This window comes from Carcharodon carcharias, chromosome 12 (assembly GCF_017639515.1).
Source record: "Carcharodon carcharias isolate sCarCar2 chromosome 12, sCarCar2.pri, whole genome shotgun sequence".
In the NCBI taxonomy this organism is placed as follows: Eukaryota; Metazoa; Chordata; class Chondrichthyes; order Lamniformes; family Lamnidae; genus Carcharodon; species Carcharodon carcharias.
The window spans coordinates 105,061,097-105,083,576 of NC_054478.1; the positions used below are offsets into that span (position 1 = coordinate 105,061,097).

Below are 22,480 nucleotides of genomic sequence, written 5' to 3' on the forward strand. Positions count from 1 at the left end.
GTACAGATCTGAGTCTTGTTTTTCACAGAAAACCTGCCTTGATCATTTAACTTGTTACCTATACTTTTAAAAAAAAAAGTCAGCACTGTACTGTTCCAATAAAACCAGTGAATTTAAGTATGTGGTACTCATCCAGTACTTCAAGGAATGTACAAATGTTGATTTTATTCAATATAAAATAAATTACAATTCTTAGTACTGAGGGCAGTAACAAGTTACTTATGAGATCCAGTACAGTTCAACTCAGCTCCACTAACTTAATTACAAGCATTTCAATGATAGAGCCATTTTCCCACAAAGCCTGGTTCATACTCATTCATCCTGTAGTCTTCACGATTGGAAGCAGTCATTCAATTGAGACTATATTAAACATGTCAGTCACCTCAGTTTACAGGGAAAGATCTGTAGCAAGGGATTAAAACATATCACCACCCATACCTGCACCACCCATGCCACCCATACCCCCCATTCCCTGTGGCTTGTCATCCTTTGGGAGTTCTGTAACTACAGTTTCTGCTGTTGCTAGGAGAGAGGCAACACCAGCTGCATCCAACAAAGCAGTCCTCACGACCTGCAAGTAAAAATATAGAAAGAATTTACTAGTTTCTACACTACTACAGAATTTTGTACAGAAAATTGAAGACCAATTGCTCTGCAGAAGTTGTAGTGATTTATGTACTTAAGGGTTTCTGAACTTCAAGTTGGCCTTCAATTGCAATAATGCTCTATAAAGCTTAAGGGATGAAGGTTATTTTATACTCAAATCACACCCAAAAGGGTGCAATGGGTATCTGACATTTAAATTTGGATCCATTGTCTCTGATCACTTGATACAAATACTAGTTACAGATTGTGCATATTGCAAGTGATCATGGCTTGAAAGATATTTTAAATCCAGAAATTACAGGAGAGTATATACACACGCTACAAACTGAGTGTACCTTCGTAGGATCAATAATTCCTTTTTCTACCATCTTCACAAACTCCCCAGCCATTGCATCATAGCCAATTTCTGGTGGACTCTGCAAGATCTTCTCCACAATTAAGCTTCCTTCAACTCCAGCATTTTTGACAATTGTGATAGCTGGTATTTTCAGAGCCTTGCTAACAATTTCAATACCTATTGAAAGACAAAAACGTACAATTTAATCATGAACACTCCAAGCCATATGCAAATTACTCAAATCCAGGACATAAATACTGATTAAACTTGTAAACAATGTCCTCTCTAAACTGCACAGCTACAAGTTAATATTAAAGGGACTGTGCTGTACAAGCCAGCAGTAGTAAGAGGGAACATTGCTTGTGACTATTTCCAAATGCAGGCCACTGGTTTTACTAGTGCCTGTCTAGAAACAAAATGCTCTTACAAGTAAAAGGCTCATCATGGAAATATCCTTTCTTTTGGTGACAGTTATGTCAATATCTCCACTTAGTGACAAGGACTTAAGTTTTGACACTTTAAAATATCTGTGTGACTTGTCTGGAATATTCAGTCATTTTAAAGTCATGTTTTCTGCAGCTGAAAATGAACAACAAGGAAAAACAGTACAGTACCACTGAATCACTTACCAACTTTTTGGTCTTCATTGACAGGTCGGAGCGTATCCAATGCTGGGATACACCGCAGTAGAGCACATCCACCACCAAGAACAATACCCTCCTCCACAGCAGCTCGAGTAGCATTAAGTGCATCAGTTACTCTGTCTTTCTTCTCATTCACCTCGACGTCACTAGTGCCACCAATCTATATCCACAAGTGAATAGTCAAGTTCAATACAGTTGGAAATTATAGATTTTAGCATTGCAAATTTGTCACATAGGTAAATCAGATACACAAAACCAAATGCTGACTCTGCAGGTCTGCAAATGCCACTGGTAAAGAAAAACAGTTTCAATATCAAAAATGTCAAAGACAAAACTTGGCAATCAACTAAAAGTGGAGGCTTCCAGCTCCAAGTTTCTTTTCCTCCCTTGCCAGAAGCTTCAAAGTAGCCAGGGTTAAGAAAAGGAATATTAACAACCAAGGTTATTTGAATTCAGGGAGTGGAAACAATATTATTGTTGCAGGAAAATGCCATTATTGGTAGATTAAGTACGCAGCTTTCAGGATTGGGCACTTTCCAACCACATTTGGTAGCCATGCTGACTTCTTATTCCCAATAATTTATCTTGGTTTTACATGTAAAGTTAAAATTCCCATCCTTTTTGGTATCAGCTCCACTGCAATGGACATTAAGCCAACTAAGTCAATCCAAATATATTTTCAAGACAGTATCCATATGCACACAGCTTGTGCACACAAATCACAAGTCTACAAATTCTTTACCTTCAGCACTGCAACACCATCTGATAATTTGGCCAGCCTTTCATTTAGCTTTTCCTTCTCGTATTCACTTGTTGTAACTTCTAATGTTTCCATGATTTCTTGAATGCGCTTTTCAATTGCAGTCTTGTCACCCTTGCCTTTCAACAGCATGGTGTCATCTTTGGTGACAACAACTTCACCAACTTTACCAAAGTCATGGGCCTGGATATCATCCACATTCAGTCCAATTGCTTCATCCCCAAATACCTACAAGAGTTTGCAGAGTTAGATATTTGCTTGTACTAAAGCAGAAATCCAACCATGAAATATTTGTTATACTCTCTCTGCAGAAAAACTTCTGTGATTCAACATAAATCTCTTATTCAATTCTTACAGGTAGCAAGTTTCATTGAAATCCAGTCTTAAAATACAAATTTACATTACTTCCTTCAAGTTGTCATTAGTTCAATTGGATGTGCTGAGTTGAAGTGAATTCATCAAGCAGACACCACATAATTATATATAAAAAAGATTTAAAAGTTTATTACTTGGACATGGAGACAATAAAAATAAGCAATATATTCCACTCACAATTTTATCCTATTCTCTTCTAAAGATACTGTAATGGTGCTCAAAAATTTCAACAGGCACCAGCCACATATCAATAGGTTCTCCCCTAATGGCTATTCTTTGTATTAGAGATAATTATATAGTCACCCATAGAGGACATCAACAGCAAAGCCCAATTCAGTCTTCACCCACATGCTCATTTTCCAAAAAGAGCCAAGGAGTAATAATGATAAGCAGGAATCCTGGATAATATCAGTTAACTCAGTACAGATCAGGGATCAAGTCAGATAATGTATTTTCCCACAAACGCATCATTTAGTGTGTCAATTGTTTAAGAACATTATTTAGGCAAAATACCATTTATTTACAGATATTTACAGTAGCTATGTAGTGAATACATAGATGATCAAAGGACACTGGCTCAATGTTGGGGGAAAATGAGAAACATTCTTGATGAATTATGATCCACCATAATCTTCCCACTATAAATCCTAGAATATACCCTGACCTTTATGCCCCTCCCTAAATCTTTATATAGTTCCACCTCCGGTAGAAAATCATTCATGTGTAAAATGGGGCTGTTTTCTTTAGAACACAGGGTTATTTGACAGGGTATGAACATTATGAATGGGTGGATCTTAGATAGAAACAGACTTGCTAGTGAGGAGTCTAGAATGAGGGGACATAGATTACAGATTAATGTAAGAAATTTAGGGCAGGGAGGTGAAACGCAGCATTGAGGCATTGTGGTATGAACTACTATAATTAGTGATTGAAGCAGAAATTATATGAACATCTAAGAAAAGGGAGGTTAAGGGAAATGAGCACAGGCTGCACATGGGATTAGGACCATTGCTAGAAGAATAAACAAGAGATTGGTTAGGCCAAGAACTTGTTTGCATTGAGTTCCACAGCCCTCTGCATTACAGAACAGCATTTCAAAATGAGGCTTGGTGCCAATCAGTATTACCATTAAATTTGAAGCTTCAGTCTACAGAAGTCTTTCAGAATCAGTGAAAAAAATCTTCTGATTTTAATCATTAAAATCAGATATACTTTAGTTCCCAATGCTGCTAATTAAGAATTTCCATTGATTTTTAAACAGGGGTTATGAAGCTACCTTCCTGAACCAACCTCAAGTTCATAATATCCTTTATGCATTTATTTCTCAACAGTCTGAACTGAACAATGAGTCCCAAACTACATCAAACCTAGTCAGAAGGTCAAGTTCTCAAGGTTGAATACTGTATGAAAACTTGCCCTTTCATGCTGTTAATTTCATTGTAAAAATCCTTGAAAAAGTTGCACCTTGTTGAATGAAATAATTGGGTTTCCAAACAGTGTCCCAAATTCATAATTACTGTGGAACAACCCTGGCCCCCAAAAACTTTTTATAGTTGTGGAGTGTCAAATCTCTCCATGATAAAATTCCACATTTTTAGTAATTTTTAAAAAGCTTCTGCCTTAATCCCTTAATGTGCATGTCCCAATTTTTATTTTGCTCTCAATAAAATGTTCCTACAAACTGAAGGATAAGCAGTGCGTTTAACTTACTGGTTTGCTATCTGTGAGATTTCTTCAATATGATTGACTGCCTACCCTCCTTGATGACATTGCTGTTGGGCCTGGAGATCCCTTGACATGGCACCAGATTCAAACTAGTGACAGGAAAAGTTAAAACCACACCACGTAGCCTGCTAGATCTTTCTGAACAGCTTTGAGGTTAACAGCAAGTGCCATGGACCATTGTGTTTCCTCCATACAAATTTAATAATGTTTATTTAAGCATTATTTGACTCTACTCACTGTACCACCAGTAGCAATGGCCATGTCCTTCAGTTGGTTCTTCCTGTTGTCACCAAATCCAGGTGCTTTAACAGCCACAACTTGCAAGCCAACCTTCAGCCTGAATGGAGGAAAAACATATACGCATAATGCATAAAAACATTTTAATTGAAAGAAATGTGACGAAAATGGACTACAGCTTCAAAAATAGCTGGAAAAACTCAGCAGGCCTGACAGCATCTGCAGAGGAATACAGTTTCCAGTCCATATGACTCTTCATCAGAACTAAAGAAACAGGGCTGTCCTGGCAGACTGATCGTGTCAGCCTGTTCCTGCCCCATGGAATTCATTTCTTGCTATTTTGACTCCATTCTCTTCCCCCTTGCCCAGTCTCTTCCCACCTACATCCGCGATTCCTCTGACGGCCTACATCATATCAACAATTTCCAGTTCCCTGGCCCCAACCGCCTCCTCTACACCATGGATGTCCAATCCCTCTACACCCCCACTGGGATGGTCTGAGGGCTCTCCGCTCCTTCCTTGAACAGAAGCCTGAACAATCCCCATCCATCATCACTCTCCTCCGTCTGGCTGAACTTGTTCTCTCACAACAATTTCTCCTTTATCTCATCTCACTTCCTCCAAATAAAAAGGTGTGGCTACGGGTACCCGCATGGACCCCAGTTATGCCTGTCTCTTTATGGGGTATGTGGAACATTCCTTGTTCCAGTCCTACTCAGGCTCCTTCCCACAACTCTTTCTCCGATACATTAATGACTGCTTCGGTACCACTTCATGCTCTCACCTGGACCTGGAAAAATTTATTAATTTTGCTTCCAATTTCCACCCCTCCATCATTTTCACATGGTCCATCACTGACACTTCCCTTCCCTTTCTTGACCTCTCTGTCTCAATTTCTGGTGATAGACTGTCCACCAATGTTCATTACAAGTCTACTGACTCCCACAGCTACCTCGACTACAGCTCCTCATACCCTGCTTCCTGGAATGACTCCATCCCATTCTCTCAGTTCCCTCACCTCCGTAGCATCTGTTCTGATGATGCCACTTTCAAAAACAGTTCTTCTGACATGTCTTCCTTCTTCCTTAACCGAGGTGGTTGACAGGGCCCTCAACTGTGTCCGGCCCATCTCCCGTGCATCCGCCCTCACACCTTCCTCTCCCTTCCAGAAACATGATAGGGTCCCCCTTGTCCTCCCTTATCACCCCACCAGCCTCCGGCATTCAAAGGATCATCCTCCGCCGTTTCATCAACTCCAGCATGATGTCACCACCAAACACGTCTTCTCTTCACACCCCCCCCCCCCCGTCGCCATTCCGCTGGGACCATTTCCCTCTGGGACACCCTGGTTCACTCCTCCATCACCCTCTACACCTCAACCTTCTCCCACAGCAACTTCCCATGCAACCTAAGATGCAACACCTGCCCCTTTACTTCCCTTCTCTTCACTGTCCAAGGGCCCAAACTCTCCTGTCAAGTGAAGCAGCATTTCACTTGCACTTACCTCAATTTAGTCTACTGCTCCCAATGCGGTCTCCTCTACATCAGAGACCAAACGAAGATTGGGTGACAGCTGCGTAGACCACCTTTGGTCTGTCTGCAAGCATGACCCAGACCACCCTGTCGCTTGCCATTTCAACACACCACCCTGCTCTCATGCCCACATGTCCATCCTTGGCTTGCTGCAATGTTCCAGCAAAGCTCAACGCAAACTGGAGGAACAGCACCTCATCTTCCGATTAGGCACTTTACAGCCTTCTAGACTTTACATTAGAGTTCAACAACTTCAGATCATGAACTCTCTCCTCCATCCCCAAACCCTTTCTGATCCCGTTTTCTATTAATTTATATATTTTTTTAAATATATATTTTTCTTTCCCCACCTACTTCTATTATTATTTTTAAATGTATTTCCATTCATTGTTTTATCTCCACCTTTTAGCCTATTTCGATCCCTTCCCCCTACTCCACCCTGAGGGCCATCTGTCACTTGCTTGTCCTGCTTTCTACCCCTAATGTCACCATTAGCAGATCCTTTAGCTAATATCACCACCATCAACACCCCTTTGTCCTTTTGTCTATGGCATCTTTGGCAATCTCTTCTTTGCCTCCACCTATCACTGGCTCTCTATCCAGCTCTACCTGTGCCACCCCCCTCAAACAGTTTATATTTCACCTCATCTCTATTTTTCCTTAGTTCCGATGAGTCATTCGAACTCGAAACGTTGACTGTCTTCCTCTCCGCTGATGCTGTCAGACCTGCTGAGTTTTTCCAGCTATTTTTGTTTTTGTTCCTACCTCAAAGACACTTGAAAGAAAGGTATGGAGAATGCAAAAGGCTGGGCTTTAATCTCCTGTGTTTGAAGACAATGCAAACTGTTCCCTACATCTCATCAGACATCCAAAAAATCATTTCCTGTTGATTTGTATCTCAGAATGTGTTAAAAAAGTTTTTGATATGAAAGCAAAATAGACTGTGGATGCAAGATGTGCCTATTTCCCCCTCCCAGGAATACACAGAAAATGAGTTAAAAACTGGTTGAGGACTAATGGTTAGCAGTGGCAAAAGCAAGAACATCAGGCCATCTCTCTCTCTGGAGACAAGTTGTTTAGCAGAAGCAGGAAGAAACAGGACACCCCTGCAGAGACAAGTGGGTAATCTCTTCCTCTGAAAACAAGCCAGCAAGTGTCTCCAAGAGACTGTGAAACTGCCAAAGTCAGCTCTACCAAAAGCATCCAACTAATGGCCGCAGTGTACCACTGGGGCAAGCCTCAGGGACAAGCCAAAGACTTACTTGTATATTCCTCAATTTTGATTTGGACTCTTCCCTTTCTGTGTGTGCCTTTTATTATTTTCCCTCTGGTTTTATTTTTTCACTAAAAAACTGATCTGATTGGCTCCTTATTAAAAAGTAAACACATTTGGATTTGGGAAAAGGTATCCACAGGGAAAGATTTTTAAACAAACCTTTGTTGCGACCAACTGAGAGGGTTGAATAAAGAGGGGAGCCAGCTCATTCCTTCTCACTTAGTTGAACAATGCTAATAGGATAAAATGTATCTAAATTTAAGTTATTTCAGGAACAGAAATACATAGTGCTTTTTATAACATTTATCAAACTTAGTGTTTAGGTTGAAAGCTGGTAGCGGTGGTGGGGGTCATTCTCATGACGATACCACATACCTAATTCATCCCATACTGTTAATCATTTTACACAAACATGTTAGTTTTGATCTTTAATCAAAACATAATGTGAGCACACATTTACAAAAGTATGTTTAATTTTTAGTTTCAAGGTCTCGAGTTGAAAACAGGAAAACTAACCTATTTAAAACCAATGTGCTGAGCGCTTCTCCATCAATGTCTTCAGCAACAATAACTAGAGGTTTACGATGTGCATTGGCAATCTCCAAGGCAGGCACAATGGATTGTACATTTGAGATTTTCTTCTCACTGAGCAGAAGGTACGCATCTTGGAATTCACATTTCTGCCCTGTTCAAAAATAAACTAGGAATAAACAATGTTCTTTATCGTAAACACATTATTGTCCTAGATAATTGACCAATTCAGCAGCTGGGACTACTGTAGTGCTCAAATTCCAATCTGAAGAGTTGCGAGTTCAAATACCAGCTAGACACCTCATTTTATCTACCCCTTAGTGGGGAGTAGCAAAGAGAGAAAATGGCAGTCAAGAATAACCTGCCAAACCAATGCAGAATTTGGTATGAACAGTTGCTCAAAACAAATGCATTAAGATTATTTTCTTTATATTATTATGAATGATTCACATATTCCCAAGACCTAGCTAAGTCAACAGTATCCAATTTAAAACAGAGAAAACAATCATTCAAAGGCAGGATAAAGGCTGAGTACCTCTCACAGCTGAATGGCAAAACTTACTTTCTAAGTTTCACACAAAGAAAAAACACCCAGGCAAGATACCAGATGATGACCTTTTGAAAAAATAAACTCATCTTGAGATATGGTTATCACTGCCAAGGACAGCATTTATTATCCACCCCTTAGAAAAGATGATGGGTGAGCCTGGAGTTTCTGCAGTTGATACACAGTAATGGTACTTTCACAAAGCTGTTAGGTCGAGAGTTCCAAGATCCAGCAATGAAGGAATGGCAATTTATATGCCAAGTCAAGATATTGAGAGCATTGGTGATGCTGTTCAGCACCTGTAGATTCATATCCTGATACTAATCAACATCTTTTGTGAGAAAGGGGAAGTAGAGAGGATGCTGTGGTATTGTCCTGGGGGACATTTTTTAAGTTGAATCAGAAGCAGTTTGGAAGAATTACATACCTTTAGCTGTGTTGATGAAGTAAGGTGAGATGTAACCTCTATCAAACTTCATTCCTTCAATTAGTTCAAGCTCATCATGGAGTGTTTTTCCATCCTGTTTACACAATACGTAACAAGGAAATCATCAGAACACAATACTTTTTTTAAAAAGTCAATAGTACGCTAGCACAGAAATTCAACTTTTCTATCTATTGTACTTACCTTGACAGTGATGACACCCTTTCGCCCAACTCTTTTCATTGCATCAGAGATAAGCTCACCAATTTCCTTGTCTCCATTAGCTGAAATAGTTGCTACCTGTAACAAAGGAAAAAAAATCACTTTCTGAAAACACTGGGTTACACCAGTTACAGAATGGTTAAGGAGACAGGCTGTATTGCAGCCATCAATAACTACAATTTTATATGTTAATGCTACTTGACAGGTTAAGATGCTATGCAATCTACCACTGTAAAATCAATCACATTAGCAGCTACCAATTTGAGGTGAAAGAATATGTACATAACCATTAACATCCTCTGCTAATAAGTAATTAGGAAAGAAAGCTATGGCCTACATTTTATAAAGTTATGGCCCAGAATATCCAGCTCCCACTCTCCTGCTATAAAATTGCCAGAAACCCTGTTTATAAACAGGCGTCCAAAGTTACAGCAAGGGAGCAGGAGCAGCTCCAAGACAATTCTTGGCTAATTTTCACAGCACCAGGGGGAAATATGTTCCTGAAGCTTGCATTGAGCTCAGTCAAGACAGTATAGAAGGCCAAAGCCAGAGTAGGGCAACAGGGGGAGGAGAAGAGGGAAGAGGAGGAGAGGGAGAAGGAGGGGGGGGGACCAGAAATTTAGTAGCACGCATTTATGTTTACTTTTTGCAATTAAAAAAAAATCCATCTGACACATTTTGCAGAAAACTACAGAAAATAATATACTTTAATTTTGCCATTTCAAGACATAGCCACGGCCATTGTTATACCTTTTTGAACAGCCTTATCACATGGACCTTTTTGAAAACCAAAGCCTAGGGAATACACGAACCAGTTCAGTTACTTTCAATTTTCTGTGAAAATCACAAATCAGTGACATTACTGCATACTAGCCTTGTGAGAGTTTATTCAGTTTTCTTTTCCTCAGCTTCACCAGAAACCTGTTCCTTGTTCTGAACCCACACTGTGATAGTTAAAATATAACAAAGTCCCAGAAACTCAAGACAAGCACATTGTGAGCAGAGGTGTTATTACCGATGTTCTGGCCAATATTTACCCTCAATAAACATCAAAAGAACAGATGATCTGATCATTATCATATTGCTGTTTGAGTTTGATGTGCGTATGTTAGCTGTAAAGCACTTTGAGATGTCCAGTAGTCATGAAAAGTGCAATATAAATGCAAGTCGTCGTTTCTTTATTTGAGTGGCGCAAGAATGAGATTTTGATCCAGGACCAGAATATTTCATTTGAACTCAACCTTTAATTAGCTTTTTGGAATGTTCCGAATGTCTTCTCTGCATCTTGGCTCAATGCCACTGTGGGCGTATTTATATTTACCTGAGCAATTTCTTCTGGGGTTGTAACTGGTTTGGACATCTTTTTCAGCTCCCCAATTACAGCATCTACAGCCAGCATTACACCTACAAAAAGGAAGTTAAAATTAACAGATAAATTGTAAAACCATTAACAATTTTAATGTAAAATAACTAGTTAACAAATATGTTTAAAACTCTTGTCAGCTGTTTTTTTCAAGTTACAAGTCTACAAAAATTCAAATGCATACTCAATGTTACAAATTTGTACAGTCTTAACCTAGGGCTGGACATTACTGACAACTTTGCCATCACAGAATCACAAGTGCAGAAAAGGCCCTTCGGCCCACCAAGTCTGCACCGACACATAGCAGTCTTTTAAAATCAATTATAATCAACATGATAACTGGTACACGATCAACATGCAATAAAATTAATCCAATGTCAATTTTTTTTTTGTTAGTTTCCTTGCTTATGTAGATTGTTGACCCATGACTTTTTCCTCATCAAAAAGAAAATCTTTTTGGGATTTCAGTACCTTCTGCAACTCTCAAATTTGCCACCATGACTTTGTGGGTATGTATATTTGCTTATTTGGCTCCAGACCTTGTCCTTGCTCATTTCCCAAACACAGCAACACATCACTTTCTGACAGCAGATTACTTGATAGCAAACAACCAGTGCTGATTTTTTATAACGGCATTTTGGAGAGGTAATTGGTTCTGGAAACGTCTTCTTGGAAAAGTTAATAGGTCATTTCATCAGTTTTTTTTTTGTTTAATTTTTCGTCATTTTAAAAAATGATTTAATTTTGATCAATCTTGGTCAATTTTCACTTATTTCATTCTTTACATCAGATATACTCTTAATTTTTGTGATAATTCATTATTTAAACTCAAAATTCACTACTGTGTTAATAATGGAGCTTAATTCAAATGAGTAATTCTTTTGTTTTTACTGCAGTTAAGTTTACATACAGGCCAGGAATTAAGTCCCAGAGAGAGGAGATTTTCAGCTGACTGAGAAAAAAAAACTTGATTCCCCCTGATAAGTTACTAGAAAGGTCCCATGGCTATTTCAAAAGGAAGTGATGAGAACCTTGTAGTACCCCATTCTGATCAATTGATGGTGCTGCACAGAGAAAATATTTCTACCAAAGCACCACTAGTGGTCAGAATTCCTGCTCCAATCATTTAGAAATTGCTCAATAGGTAAAGTCAAAACTGAGAGACACATATTACAGAAAAATGGTGTGTGTGCCATGTCTACTATCTAGCTCAGTTAAAGGAAAATTTTATATTGGTGTGGAGAATACTCAATTTGACAGCTGAATACAATAAATTGGAATGTGATGGTTGCAAATAAGCCCCAAAAGAACAAAGGATTAGACCAGGTCCAACAGTTGCTGCAAAGAAAAATCTAAAACAATTGTATTAACAAATTCTTTGAAACACTGGTTTCACAAAAAGTTCATATTTTACATTGAAAACTAATACTAGTCATTTGTCCACATCCCCTTCTAGGGTACAAGCTGATGGGCACCAGAACCCCTCAGATAAAAATCAAAGATGCTACTGGAGCTGAAAGCTGTCTGAATATAATGGTAAAATGTGGGCATGATAAAGAATTGGAAGGAAGAAAGAAAGCAAGTGGCAGGTACGTGCTGGCAAGTGAGCCGGGATGGTGCAGAGAGCGAATACCAAGTAGAGTCACCCAGAATTTAGTGCTCCGGCTTCCTTACTGCTCCAAATCTAATTCAATGTTGTACTTATAAAGCTAACACAAATTAATCAAGTTCACACTGACACTCAAAAAGGGGGCTGCCAAGATGAACAAAAGGAGTCAGCAACTGACAAAAGGAATTTGATAAACCGTCTGTTAGACAAATCAATGGCAGATGGAATTCAAAACTTTAAAATTCAAGATGCTGCAAGCATTCTACAAATGATGCAGATCAGTTCAGAAGAAAAGGCATCTAGCACAGTAATAGTTTCAGCACTTAATGTCAGATCACAATTAAAAAGACTGATAAGAAAGTCAATTACATTGCAGGACCAAACAAGTCAGGAGATGTCATGCTAAAGCTGTACTGTACAGTGAGTGAATCTGGAGTAGCCGTTGAATGTTGATCACCAAGGCATGAACGAAAACATTTACAGCATGGATGCAGCAGAGGAGCCACAAGACCAATTACTGGTGTTACAGGGTCAAGCTGTAAGAAAACAACCCTGGAAGAACTTGGGCCCTTAATCTAAAGCATGACTTAACAACAGCTGCAATGGTCTTCTGTATAGACAGTTAAATGGTTGAGGTGGGCTAGAGAATAAGGAAAAGAAAGGAATGCAGATTTTATCCTGGACAGAAGAGCAAAGATCTTTACTACCATATCAATCTTGTAAAGTGGCCATTCATGTGTGAATTCAGTAGAATAATGTCATAGCCAAACACACCCTGTGCGATGTCCATCCATACACAAACCTTCTCACAGAAGTCACCAGTAAGGAGCAGAACACTGGTTGGTTTCACACCCTAATCCCAACATTAAGGAGTACGTTTGACAAACATTAGAGGTCAACTGTAACACCCTCATCACCACCCTACTTGAGATCCAACAGTCTCAGCAGAGAAAGCTTTTAGATATTCCTCTGTAATGCTCAGAATGGATTTCTTTTAGCAAGTAATTATTTCCTTAACCACACTGGACTGTGCCTCCCAACATGGTGAGCAATGCAGAAATGGTTAACTTAATCATGTGCGTAATTCAATATTTTACTTATAGTTCCTGATAGTATTTTTTCTGTGACGTTGCACACCAAGTCCAGATTAACCGCATTATTCAGCATAAAAGGCTGGAGGAGTGTACACGTGAAAGACAAGTCAAACTGCGAGCAAGGAAAGAACACAAGAGGAGAGGTATCATCCAATATTCCTTCTAGATTTTTAGTTATGTACGACTTTAGTGCAGTTCCAGATGCTGCATGGCCACGCACCCTTTCAGCTTAGAGGAATATTGGTGCCATCTGGTAGCTATGGTGAAGGTTAAAGATCCTATGGTTTTGTTCAAAGAACAGTGATTTCTCCTAGTGCTCTTAACTAACACCACCTTCTTTCCTTTCTCTTTTGGCTTTTCCCATGTTACATGGGATTGCCACAATGCTGGTTCATATTAACCATCATTTTTTTTGATCTAGTGGGTGGTTTTACAGCTGGATGCTCTTCCTACCACCAACCCGCCCCGTTTATCTGGGCTGGGGACCGACACTGGTGCATGCTGGCTTGCACCAGGCAATCTTAACTAACACCACCACTAACAGCTGAATTGATCCTTCATTTCACTGCAATTTGGAGCACACTGCTGTGCTTATTTCAACAATTTAGAGACTCACAAATGCTTATGTTACATGTACAAAATTTTAGTATGAAATGTATATCAGTAGGATATGGTGTTCAGGTTGGAAAATGCATATTGTTTAAAATCATAACTGGAAGTAGTAATCAATAGAAAAAAAAAATCAAAAACTAACCTCGTCTTATCTCCACTGGATTAGCTCCTTTACTGATTTTTTCAAACCCTTCTTTAGCGATGGCTCTTGCAAGAACTGTTGCTGTGGTGGTTCCATCACCTGCCTCTTCATTTGTGTTGTTGGCAACATCTTGTACTAGCTTAGCACCAATGTTTTGGTACTTATCTTTTAAATCTATTGCTTTAGCTACTGTTACTCCATCTTTTGTCACTTTAGGACTTCCCCAACTCTGTTCTAGAATAACTGTTCGACCCTAGATAGAAACAGTAAACATATGGACCACTGTTAGTTATACATTTACTATGATCCGTTTTTTGTTATTTTGTTTCCTCAATAACATGGAGACACCTACTCTTGTTGCGGAATTGTATGGTTCCAGGTGCCTTCAGCGTTCGGACACCTTGCAAAAAAAAAATGGTCATTCTTTAATGTGCAAGTCACTTAGAAATGGCTACGTTTAATGACCAGGTCACAAACTGGTTGAAAGCAACACCTGACAAATTCACTGTGGAAAAAATGGCTTAATTGACTGCTTAGGGATCAAACCCATCACTGAATATACCAGTTTGCAAGTAATGGTACATTTTCAAATAAGCATGGTGCTAAAACCCCTCATCAAAATTTGGGATACTTGGCCATTTATCAACAAAACTTTAAAATGTGGTTTGACTGAAAGCTTGCCTAAAAAGGGATTATCTGCTCAAGACAGACCCATGAGTTCTGGTCAGATGAAAAGGTGATTAAAATGAAAGATGGCCCAAAATAATCAGCGATTTAATGTTGTGCCTGGTTTTTCAGGCACATGTTTCACACGTTGGTATTGGAAATCTTTTCTGATCACTGTGCAGGTACCTAGAAAGATATCAGAACAGACTTGAAATAAAGCACAGCAGGGGAAAGAGATATATTCTGCATAATAGGGCAAATGCAGAAAGATTGCTTGTTTAAGATGGCTAAGACAACCCACTGGAGTTGACTAGCCCTAATGTGTCTTGCTACAGAAACAATGCACACGAAAAAGGTACAAAATATACCGCACAATTTTCAAAACCATGTTTCATTTTCTGTGGAATAAACAACTTATATTCATATAGCGCCTTTAACATAATGAAACATCACAAGGTGCTTCACAGGAGCAATATAAAACAAATTGATACTGAGCCACATAAGGAGATATTATGTCAGATGACCAAAAGTTTGGTCAAAGAGATAGGTTTTATGAAGTGTCCTAAAGGAAGAAAGCAAGATAGAGTTTAGGGAGGGAATTCCAGTGCTTAGGCCTAGGGCAACTGAAGGCACAGCCACCACTGCCGGAGCAATTATAATTGGGGATACGCAAAAGGCCGGAATTGAGGGAGCACTGATATCTGATGATTGTGGGTTGGAGGAGATTACAGAGATAGGAAGGAGCAAGACTCGTGGAGGAATTTGAAAGCAAGAATGAGAATTTTAAAGTCACAATGGCGCTTGAGAGCAGTCCCACCCAATTGGATGACAGTGGAGGATGTCAATCAAGTCAAAGATTGCAGAAGAGATTGAGAAGGACAAGGGGGGAAAGTTTACCTTTGTCACAGTCACATTGGATGCCACCCGTGGCTTTGATAAGAAACATTTCAGTACTGTGAAAGGGATGGAAACTTGATTGGAGGGATTCAAACATGAGTTCCAGGAATGATGGGAATGGATTTGGGAGGTGACAACACATGTTCAAGGGCTTTGGAGAGGAAAGGCAGGTTAGAGATGGGATAGTAATAAACATGGAAGTGTCATGGGTTTTTTTGTTGGGAATCATAACAGCAGATTTAAAGCAGGACGACAACAACTGAAGAGAGACACCACTTACAAATATTAGCTAACATAGGGGCCAGAAAGGGAAGTTGATTGATCAGCAGTTAGGTGGGAAGAGGATCAAGAGAACAGGAGGTGGGCCACATGGTCAAAAATGAGCTCAGAGGACATAGGAGAGAAACAAGAGTAACTGGAGAAAGATGAGAGTTCAGTGCTACAGCAGAGTAGAGCATTAAAGGAAGTTTGGCCAGGTGGACAAGTGGAAGGGCATTACAATGCAAAGGCTGATCAGACTCTCATTCTTAGTGACATGAAGTCCATGAGCTCCTTACACTTGTTGTTGGAGATGAGTGATAGGGACAAGGGAAAGAGGGGTTTAAGAAGATGATTTGCAGTAGAGAAAATGTGCTAAAGCTTATTTTTGCTTTTGAGGATGCTCCTAGAATAGTGAGCAGTTTTAATTAAAAATAGTACCTGGTCCAGCCAAATCTGGCAGCGGATGGCTAAACCAATTGTCCACCATATCCTTACAAGTCAGCATCCCTTGAATTTAAGTGAGGGGAGATGAGGGCCTTACCAGGGGAATGGCCAGGGTGAGAGAGAGAGAGTAATAGTTTTATTGGGGATGAGGACAAAAGTGTAAGTACAGTTGAGTAAATCAGTACTTGGAGAAATGTTACAGCAAACAGAGGGCCAAAGGTTAGGTGGTCAGGATTTTGAAGCTACAGCTGTAAGTGAATTAGGGAAGTTCCTCCCCACCCCCAGGACAGGTGGTGGTAGGATTGGGGCATGCAAGGTGGATATCGGTGATGAGTGATACAAGGAAGGTGATTAGACATGGTCTTATCTGCAATTGAAACCATAGGAGTAGCGAGACCATGCAAATGGCTGGCTGTGAATATGGGATAGGAAGTTCACACGCAGGCAGAGATTTAGAGAGGAAAAGAGTGAACGTAAGAGGAGAGAGAACGTGATGAATTCAGGTGGAGGTTGAAATCACAGTGAATGAGAAATCATTCAGTGCAGAGGCTGAGGGAGGAAAGCAGTGAGGAAATCTCAGTGATAAAATTTTATTGTATCTGGTAGGTTGGTACAAAATGATTTTGAAAGAGAGGTGAGGGGTGGAACAAGGTGAGGTACTGGGTGCTTTGATGTGTGCTGGTTTTGAGACGTAAACAAAGAGGTAGAGTGCATTTGCATTTTTTCTGAATAGAGCATTCAAGAAGTGGGGTGAATTCTGGCACCCGGCGAACAGAGACCAAGCAATATGTTTATATTGCTAATAAAATTGGTACTATGAAAATGGTTTTATTGTTAGAAGAGGATGGTGATACAATGAGAATTTACATTCAATTAGCTGTGCTAGGTATAACTTCAGCAGTTGTGTGTGCAGGCAGAGGCAACGTGAGATCAAAAGCAGCTGTAAGCCTCCAACTGTCTCCACAGGAACCAAAGTGAAAAGAACCTCATTTCGAATTCTTAAGGTGAAAATGCTTTGCCTGGTGTCTGGCTAAGTCTATGGGTTGCCATTGCCTTAATGGACATTAGTTTGGGAATGTTAAAAGTTATGATCTTAGTAATTTGTAGCCATGTATTTAACTTGTATAAGTTAATAAAATGTTTCATTTAGCATAATATAAAACCTCTCAAGAACTGGTGGTCTGATTCCTGAATATAGAATTGCATCTCAAACTTAACACTTAAAATTATAGGTTATGACATTTGTTCAAAGTTTCCCTCTGGGATTTTAAAAAAATAACTCAGCTTTACCAATTGCTTGGTCATAACATAGGTGATGCTTTTTCCCCTCAAAAACTGGGACAAGCACGTCTATTGTTAACAAAGTTATTAAATAAAATGAGTGACAATGTTGGATTGGCATTTGGACTTCAGTGGCTTGGTTTAGACAATCTGAAAACATGAGTTTCCATGCAAGTGCAACAGCTGGCAGACCCCCCAAAAGACTCTCTGCATCAAGGCCCAGTTGTAGCTTGCCTATTGTAATTGAAACCTTCTGGTCAGTATAAATCACTACCCACTTGTCTTGTGAAGGAGAACTCATGCTGATTTGGTATTTTGAAGAATATAACAATGTTTTAGCTTCAAACTGCAGCAAAAAAAAAAAACATTTCTGAAGATTCTCAAATAGGTACAGGTGTTCTACCAATTATCCAGCAACAAACTCATTTATCTTCTGAAAAAAATTGCAACAAAAAGCTTATGTCCAAAAACAATTCTAGTCCAACAGTAGTTTTATTTACTATTTGTATTAATGTTATTGTGCAGCGAATTGTAACATTACACAATCTAGTTTCATCAGCATAAATGTAAAAAGAATATTTCTATAATAGCAAACCATTTAGTTCCAGCCTGTTAAAGACATAACAGAACCCTAACCTTTGGTCCCATGGTAACAGCTACAGCATCGGCTAAAAGATCGACCCCTTTCAGCATCAAAGCCCGGGCTTCGGATCCGAATTTCACATCCTTGGCGTAAGATCGGGTGAGATGAGGTGCAAGTAGACGAGATACAGGTCTTACCTGGCGCAAAACAGTTGGCAAACGAAGCATTATCTGCAACTGCAACAAAAAATATGTAATATTGATTAACTTTTAAAGCACACGCTAATTTCGAAGAGGCTGAGATGGGAATGAGTAGTCTGGGCCTCCCCACATGTCGCCAGGGGACACACGTCACAAGGTCAAATTAAAGCAGCGCAACATTCCGCAAAATAATGGGGAATGCAAAAAAAAAACAGCTAGTTAACTCGACTCAAGTTCGACAAGAAAACATCCAGATTTGTAAATAAGCAGTGCAGTTGTCGGTCAGCCTGAAATGAGATATCCAGCAATGAACCCTGGTTCCTGTACTTCATTCATTGACTCATTTCATTAGCATAAAAAGAGTTTAAAATATATGTTTGAAAAATATATTAACAATTATTTACCCAACCGATTTCCCAACAGTCGTACTTACTGATTTGCTTATTTAAGAAAGAAAAAGTAGCTAATTAGACAGCGCCAGCCCTGCCTTCTGCAGCTACGCACAAACTGCACGATTCCAGGACTGAAGTCTTTCTCTACGAAAGCACGTGGGTCGGGAGGGGTGGGGGGGTGGTGAAGTCGTGGCCACCCCTCACCCCTCACCCTGTATACTCCACAATCAGCGGCTCCTCTCAGGCACCACCACTGACATTCCCTTTCCCACAAATACCAACCTGCTCACTGGAATCAACAGATTTCCGAACACCAGCAGCAAAGCACCCCTTGCAATCCAGTCGGTCGCTAAAGCAGGGGCCAGGGCCAGGACCAGCTCATATACAGCTTCAGGGGTTCGAGTTCCAGAAACTTCCAGACGTTCAACGTAGCAGGGGTCAAAGTGCACGTTGCGGTTGTGCAATAATTTCATCTTTGCATTTCCTCCCTAAAATTGCAATTAAAAAGCGCCTGAATTCTTGTGACTATAAAATGCAGCTAGGCTGTTGCTCGGGCGTGAATTTTAGAGTTTGCATGGATTGAGTGTTTGTCCAAACGTAACATTCTTCTGACGTTCGAGGTCACGTCGCCGGGTTCGAAGGTATTTCCTCACGTGGAGAGGCTCCCGTCGCTACTGTTGCAGCAGGCTCTGCTCATTTCTAGCACTTTCTATAAGCGGTAGCAGGCATGGTAAGCTTACATATTTCATTTTAGTTTTTTATATGCTGAGCGGGAGGAATTAACCAGTTTATACCTTGGCAAGTAAAAAGATTTCTTGCGATTCTTTGATAGGATAAACGGCGCAATTTTAAGCATGTCAGATACAGCATGGTTACTTGTATTCTGTATTGTTGAAGGACAAAAAAAAATCCAACTACAACTCTTCAAATATTCCTATCCCTGAAAGGGAAGCGATTCGCCACGCCGCTGTTGGTTGCAATCGTAATGAATGGACAATATGCTCAGGATCTACCTTTTGCGTCAGTATCAGAAATCAGTTTGTAACAATAGTATTGTCGCTTGAAGGAATTGACACAAATTTTTGTTACTCTGTAACACGCGCTGTTAGTTGTAATGAAACGAATAATTAAAGTCGCTTTACGTGCATTTTGTGTATGACCTTGTTTGAGGTTTTGGGGGAGGGGGCGGTTTACAAGGTCAAATGAGCCTTATTAGATTTGGAGAGAAAACGTTCCTTTTAAGACCAAAATGTCTTCGATGTTTGTTTTATGTAACACACAGTTTCTTGTTTCCCTCATTAATGTCTCCAGGCGAATTCTTTTCGCAACTTTTTAAGTAATATGCATGTATGTTTCAATCATCTAAAAAAATGTATTTTGAACATTTCGATCACGCTTCATTTTTAAAATTGTAATAACTTCCATTTGTGTAGCTTTAGTTACTACATTTAGAAACCAACTGTACAATGGTGCTCCCTGTGAAAACAACGCCAATGGTATAACAAGTTTATCTAGTTCTTTATAACTCAGAAAATCCAAATTTTCCATTTCCTCTCAACATACATTCGTATTGTTGTCAACCCCAGAATTGCTAAAACCATATAAAAGAATCTAGATTATGTGGTTTGTAACCTGTTGACTAATAAGATACTGAATGTGCTTTTGTATTTTAATAGGCAGGTCAGGCGTTCAAGAAGTTTCTGCCCCTCTTCGATCGTGTTTTGGTGGAAAGGGTTGCAGCAGAAAAGGTAACAAAAGGCGGCATCATGCTTCCAGAAAAATCCCAAGGTAAAGTGCTTCAAGCAACCGTTGTAGCGGTTGGACCTGGCAACCGAGTAAAGGTATGTTTCCATTATAATGTCATAGTCACCTAAATTTTTGTGATCTAACAAAATCTGACATAACGGACTATACTCCTACAATGTGTTACAAAGTGGCCTGCTATTTTTAAAATTAAATACACTTAAAAAGCCAAGCCAGGTTGCCTGGTGGGTGGGGTGGACACACTATCTTTTTCCTATGTTTCCTAATCCAAGGTTTTGGCAAAGATTGAGAAATATCAGTTTGGCCGCCCCTTGTTAGGGACATTAATGGGAGTTGTAAGATACACAATGAAAATCTCAAAAATCGTGTTACAGTTGTCACACTTTCAAGCACAAATATCACTGGCGATGACTTTTATTCTCAAGCTTTTAATTCTCACATGCAGGAACAGTTTTTATGAGAAAATCACTTCCTTGTAACTCAATTTATTTTAAGTTATCTGTAAAATTTTTCAACAAGTGGCAATTCCTGTAAATTGGCAAATTATGTTTTAACAGCACAGGACTGGTGTCACAAAATAGAGCACTGATTGCAAACATTAAAGAATGTTTTAATATTTGGTTCATTTTCATTTTTATTTCAGAATGGTGACATCCACCCAGTTAACGTAAAAGTTGGTGAAACAGTTCTACTCCCAGAATATGGAGGGACTAAAGTTGTCCTGGATGATAAGGTTGGCATTATTATCTAGTAGTTTTCAATGTGGTTAGTTTTTTTTCTCTCTCTTGATGACTTTTTTTTTCTCTTCCTCAGGATTACTACTTGTTTAGAGATGGCGATATTCTTGGAAAATACACAGCATAAATTTTGGATGTTCCCTCAGTTTTAAGAAACTGACCATTCCGTGAAGTACCTACCTTTTTGTTTCAGCCTGTAAATACCATTTTTTGAGCTTTGGTACAATAAATTCATTGTTAAACCTTCTGCTTTCTCTGTACTACAATTGCTTACAGCTTTAGAATTGATGAAACATGTGATTACTATCTTTTTGGTTCACTTGATCCTTCTGTTAAATTAATTCAGATTCACAAGTTTATATATTTATAATGAACTTTATACCGAAGCAATCACTTTTAAAATTCTAAGTTTTTTTGGAAAGTGTTGTAGTAAAATGACATCAAGGCAATGCTACCAAGAGGTTACTGTGTTGACTACAAGTAAGGGAGGGAGCGTAATTTGCAGCAGTATTCATTTTTTGCATGAAACATACATTCCCTCTTCCACATAGTCTAAGTGAGATGGAAAATTTATCACATTTTAAAAGAAGAATTCAAGCTTTATTGGACCATCAGAACCATATATCTCTTCAATTTAAATGTGGAGCAACAAACAAACTAGTTCCAGTTAATGAAGCATCATTAAAAGGATTTAACTACACAGCTCAGCTCAGTTGAATAATATCACCTCTCTACTGACATATTTCATTCTTATCTATGAGGCTAGCTTACAGAAAAATCTGCAGATGAATAACCATGTCCTCAATCATAGCTGAGGCTAATCTTGCAAGCTCCCTGCCTACTCACCCCTCCCACTGTTTACCCCTTGGAGTCAGCCAGCGAAATAATAATCAAAGCCTCCCCCCATCTTCCTCCAGAATGTTCATTTTCAAATGAGGCTGTTGTCGTCCATGTCGGCATGTGGATGATTTTGTTAACACTATGGCTTAGCTCATGGGTGACCACACCTTGCTGAAACCTCCCACCTGCCCTGCCTGTTTGGCCCTAATCATCAAATTGCATCTTGGTCTCTTTGCTGGGACATCACCTTTGAGCACTTCCCTTCTGCCTCCTAAAATCCTCATTCTCTACTATCCATCTGAGACCCATGCTATATATCTGAAATGTCTTTATTCCTTTCATCCCTCAGCCTCTGCACTGAGTAAATCCTCAACCTTG

General features: G+C 39.4%; 2 protein-coding genes across 3 annotated transcripts; one reads left to right on the top strand and one right to left on the bottom strand.

The window, feature by feature from the left end:
- Positions 1 to 145: 145 nt before the first annotated feature.
- Positions 146 to 18,917, bottom strand: hspd1 (heat shock 60 protein 1). 2 transcript variants are annotated; one of them, XM_041201676.1, is made up of 12 exons: positions 18,803 to 18,917; positions 18,223 to 18,405; positions 14,038 to 14,290; positions 10,539 to 10,621; positions 9,200 to 9,295; positions 8,999 to 9,092; positions 8,010 to 8,178; positions 4,685 to 4,784; positions 2,330 to 2,575; positions 1,573 to 1,747; positions 942 to 1,120; positions 146 to 571 (listed from the first exon to the last, which is right to left on the bottom strand). In XM_041201676.1, exons 2-12 carry the CDS (start codon positions 18,394 to 18,396, stop codon positions 416 to 418), a joined length of 1,725 nt encoding a protein of 574 aa, XP_041057610.1. In that variant the 5' UTR covers positions 18,397 to 18,405; positions 18,803 to 18,917; the 3' UTR covers positions 146 to 415. The 2 variants fall into 2 exon arrangements, with proteins under 2 accessions (XP_041057610.1, XP_041057611.1); XM_041201677.1 differs by having other exon boundaries at positions 18,223 to 18,399; positions 18,803 to 18,910.
- A 350-nt stretch (positions 18,918 to 19,267) lies between these two features.
- hspe1 (heat shock 10 protein 1) lies at positions 19,268 to 21,508 on the top strand. The gene is made up of 4 exons (XM_041201679.1): positions 19,268 to 19,491; positions 20,438 to 20,602; positions 21,169 to 21,258; positions 21,339 to 21,508. The coding sequence occupies exons 1-4, from the start codon at positions 19,489 to 19,491 to the stop codon at positions 21,387 to 21,389; spliced, it is 309 nt and encodes a 102-aa protein (XP_041057613.1). The 5' UTR covers positions 19,268 to 19,488; the 3' UTR covers positions 21,390 to 21,508.
- The last annotated feature ends 972 nt before the right edge of the window (positions 21,509 to 22,480 follow it).

Excerpts from the sequence above, each read along its gene's own strand:
- hspd1 (XM_041201676.1), bottom strand. The coding sequence starts at position 18,396 with ATGCTTCGTTTGCCAACTGTTTTGCGCCAGGTAAGACCTGTATCTCGT. Across the intron at positions 10,622-14,037 it reads TCCAGTGGAGATAAGACGAG|GTGTAATGCTGGCTGTAGAT; the intron begins GTTAGTTTTTGA and ends TCCTTTTTGTAG. Across the intron at positions 572-941 it reads GAATTATTGATCCTACGAAG|GTCGTGAGGACTGCTTTGTT; the intron begins GTACACTCAGTT and ends TTTTACTTGCAG.
- hspe1 (XM_041201679.1), top strand. Across the intron at positions 20,603-21,168 it reads GACCTGGCAACCGAGTAAAG|AATGGTGACATCCACCCAGT; the intron begins GTATGTTTCCAT and ends TTTTTATTTCAG. Across the intron at positions 21,259-21,338 it reads AAGTTGTCCTGGATGATAAG|GATTACTACTTGTTTAGAGA; the intron begins GTTGGCATTATT and ends TCTCTTCCTCAG.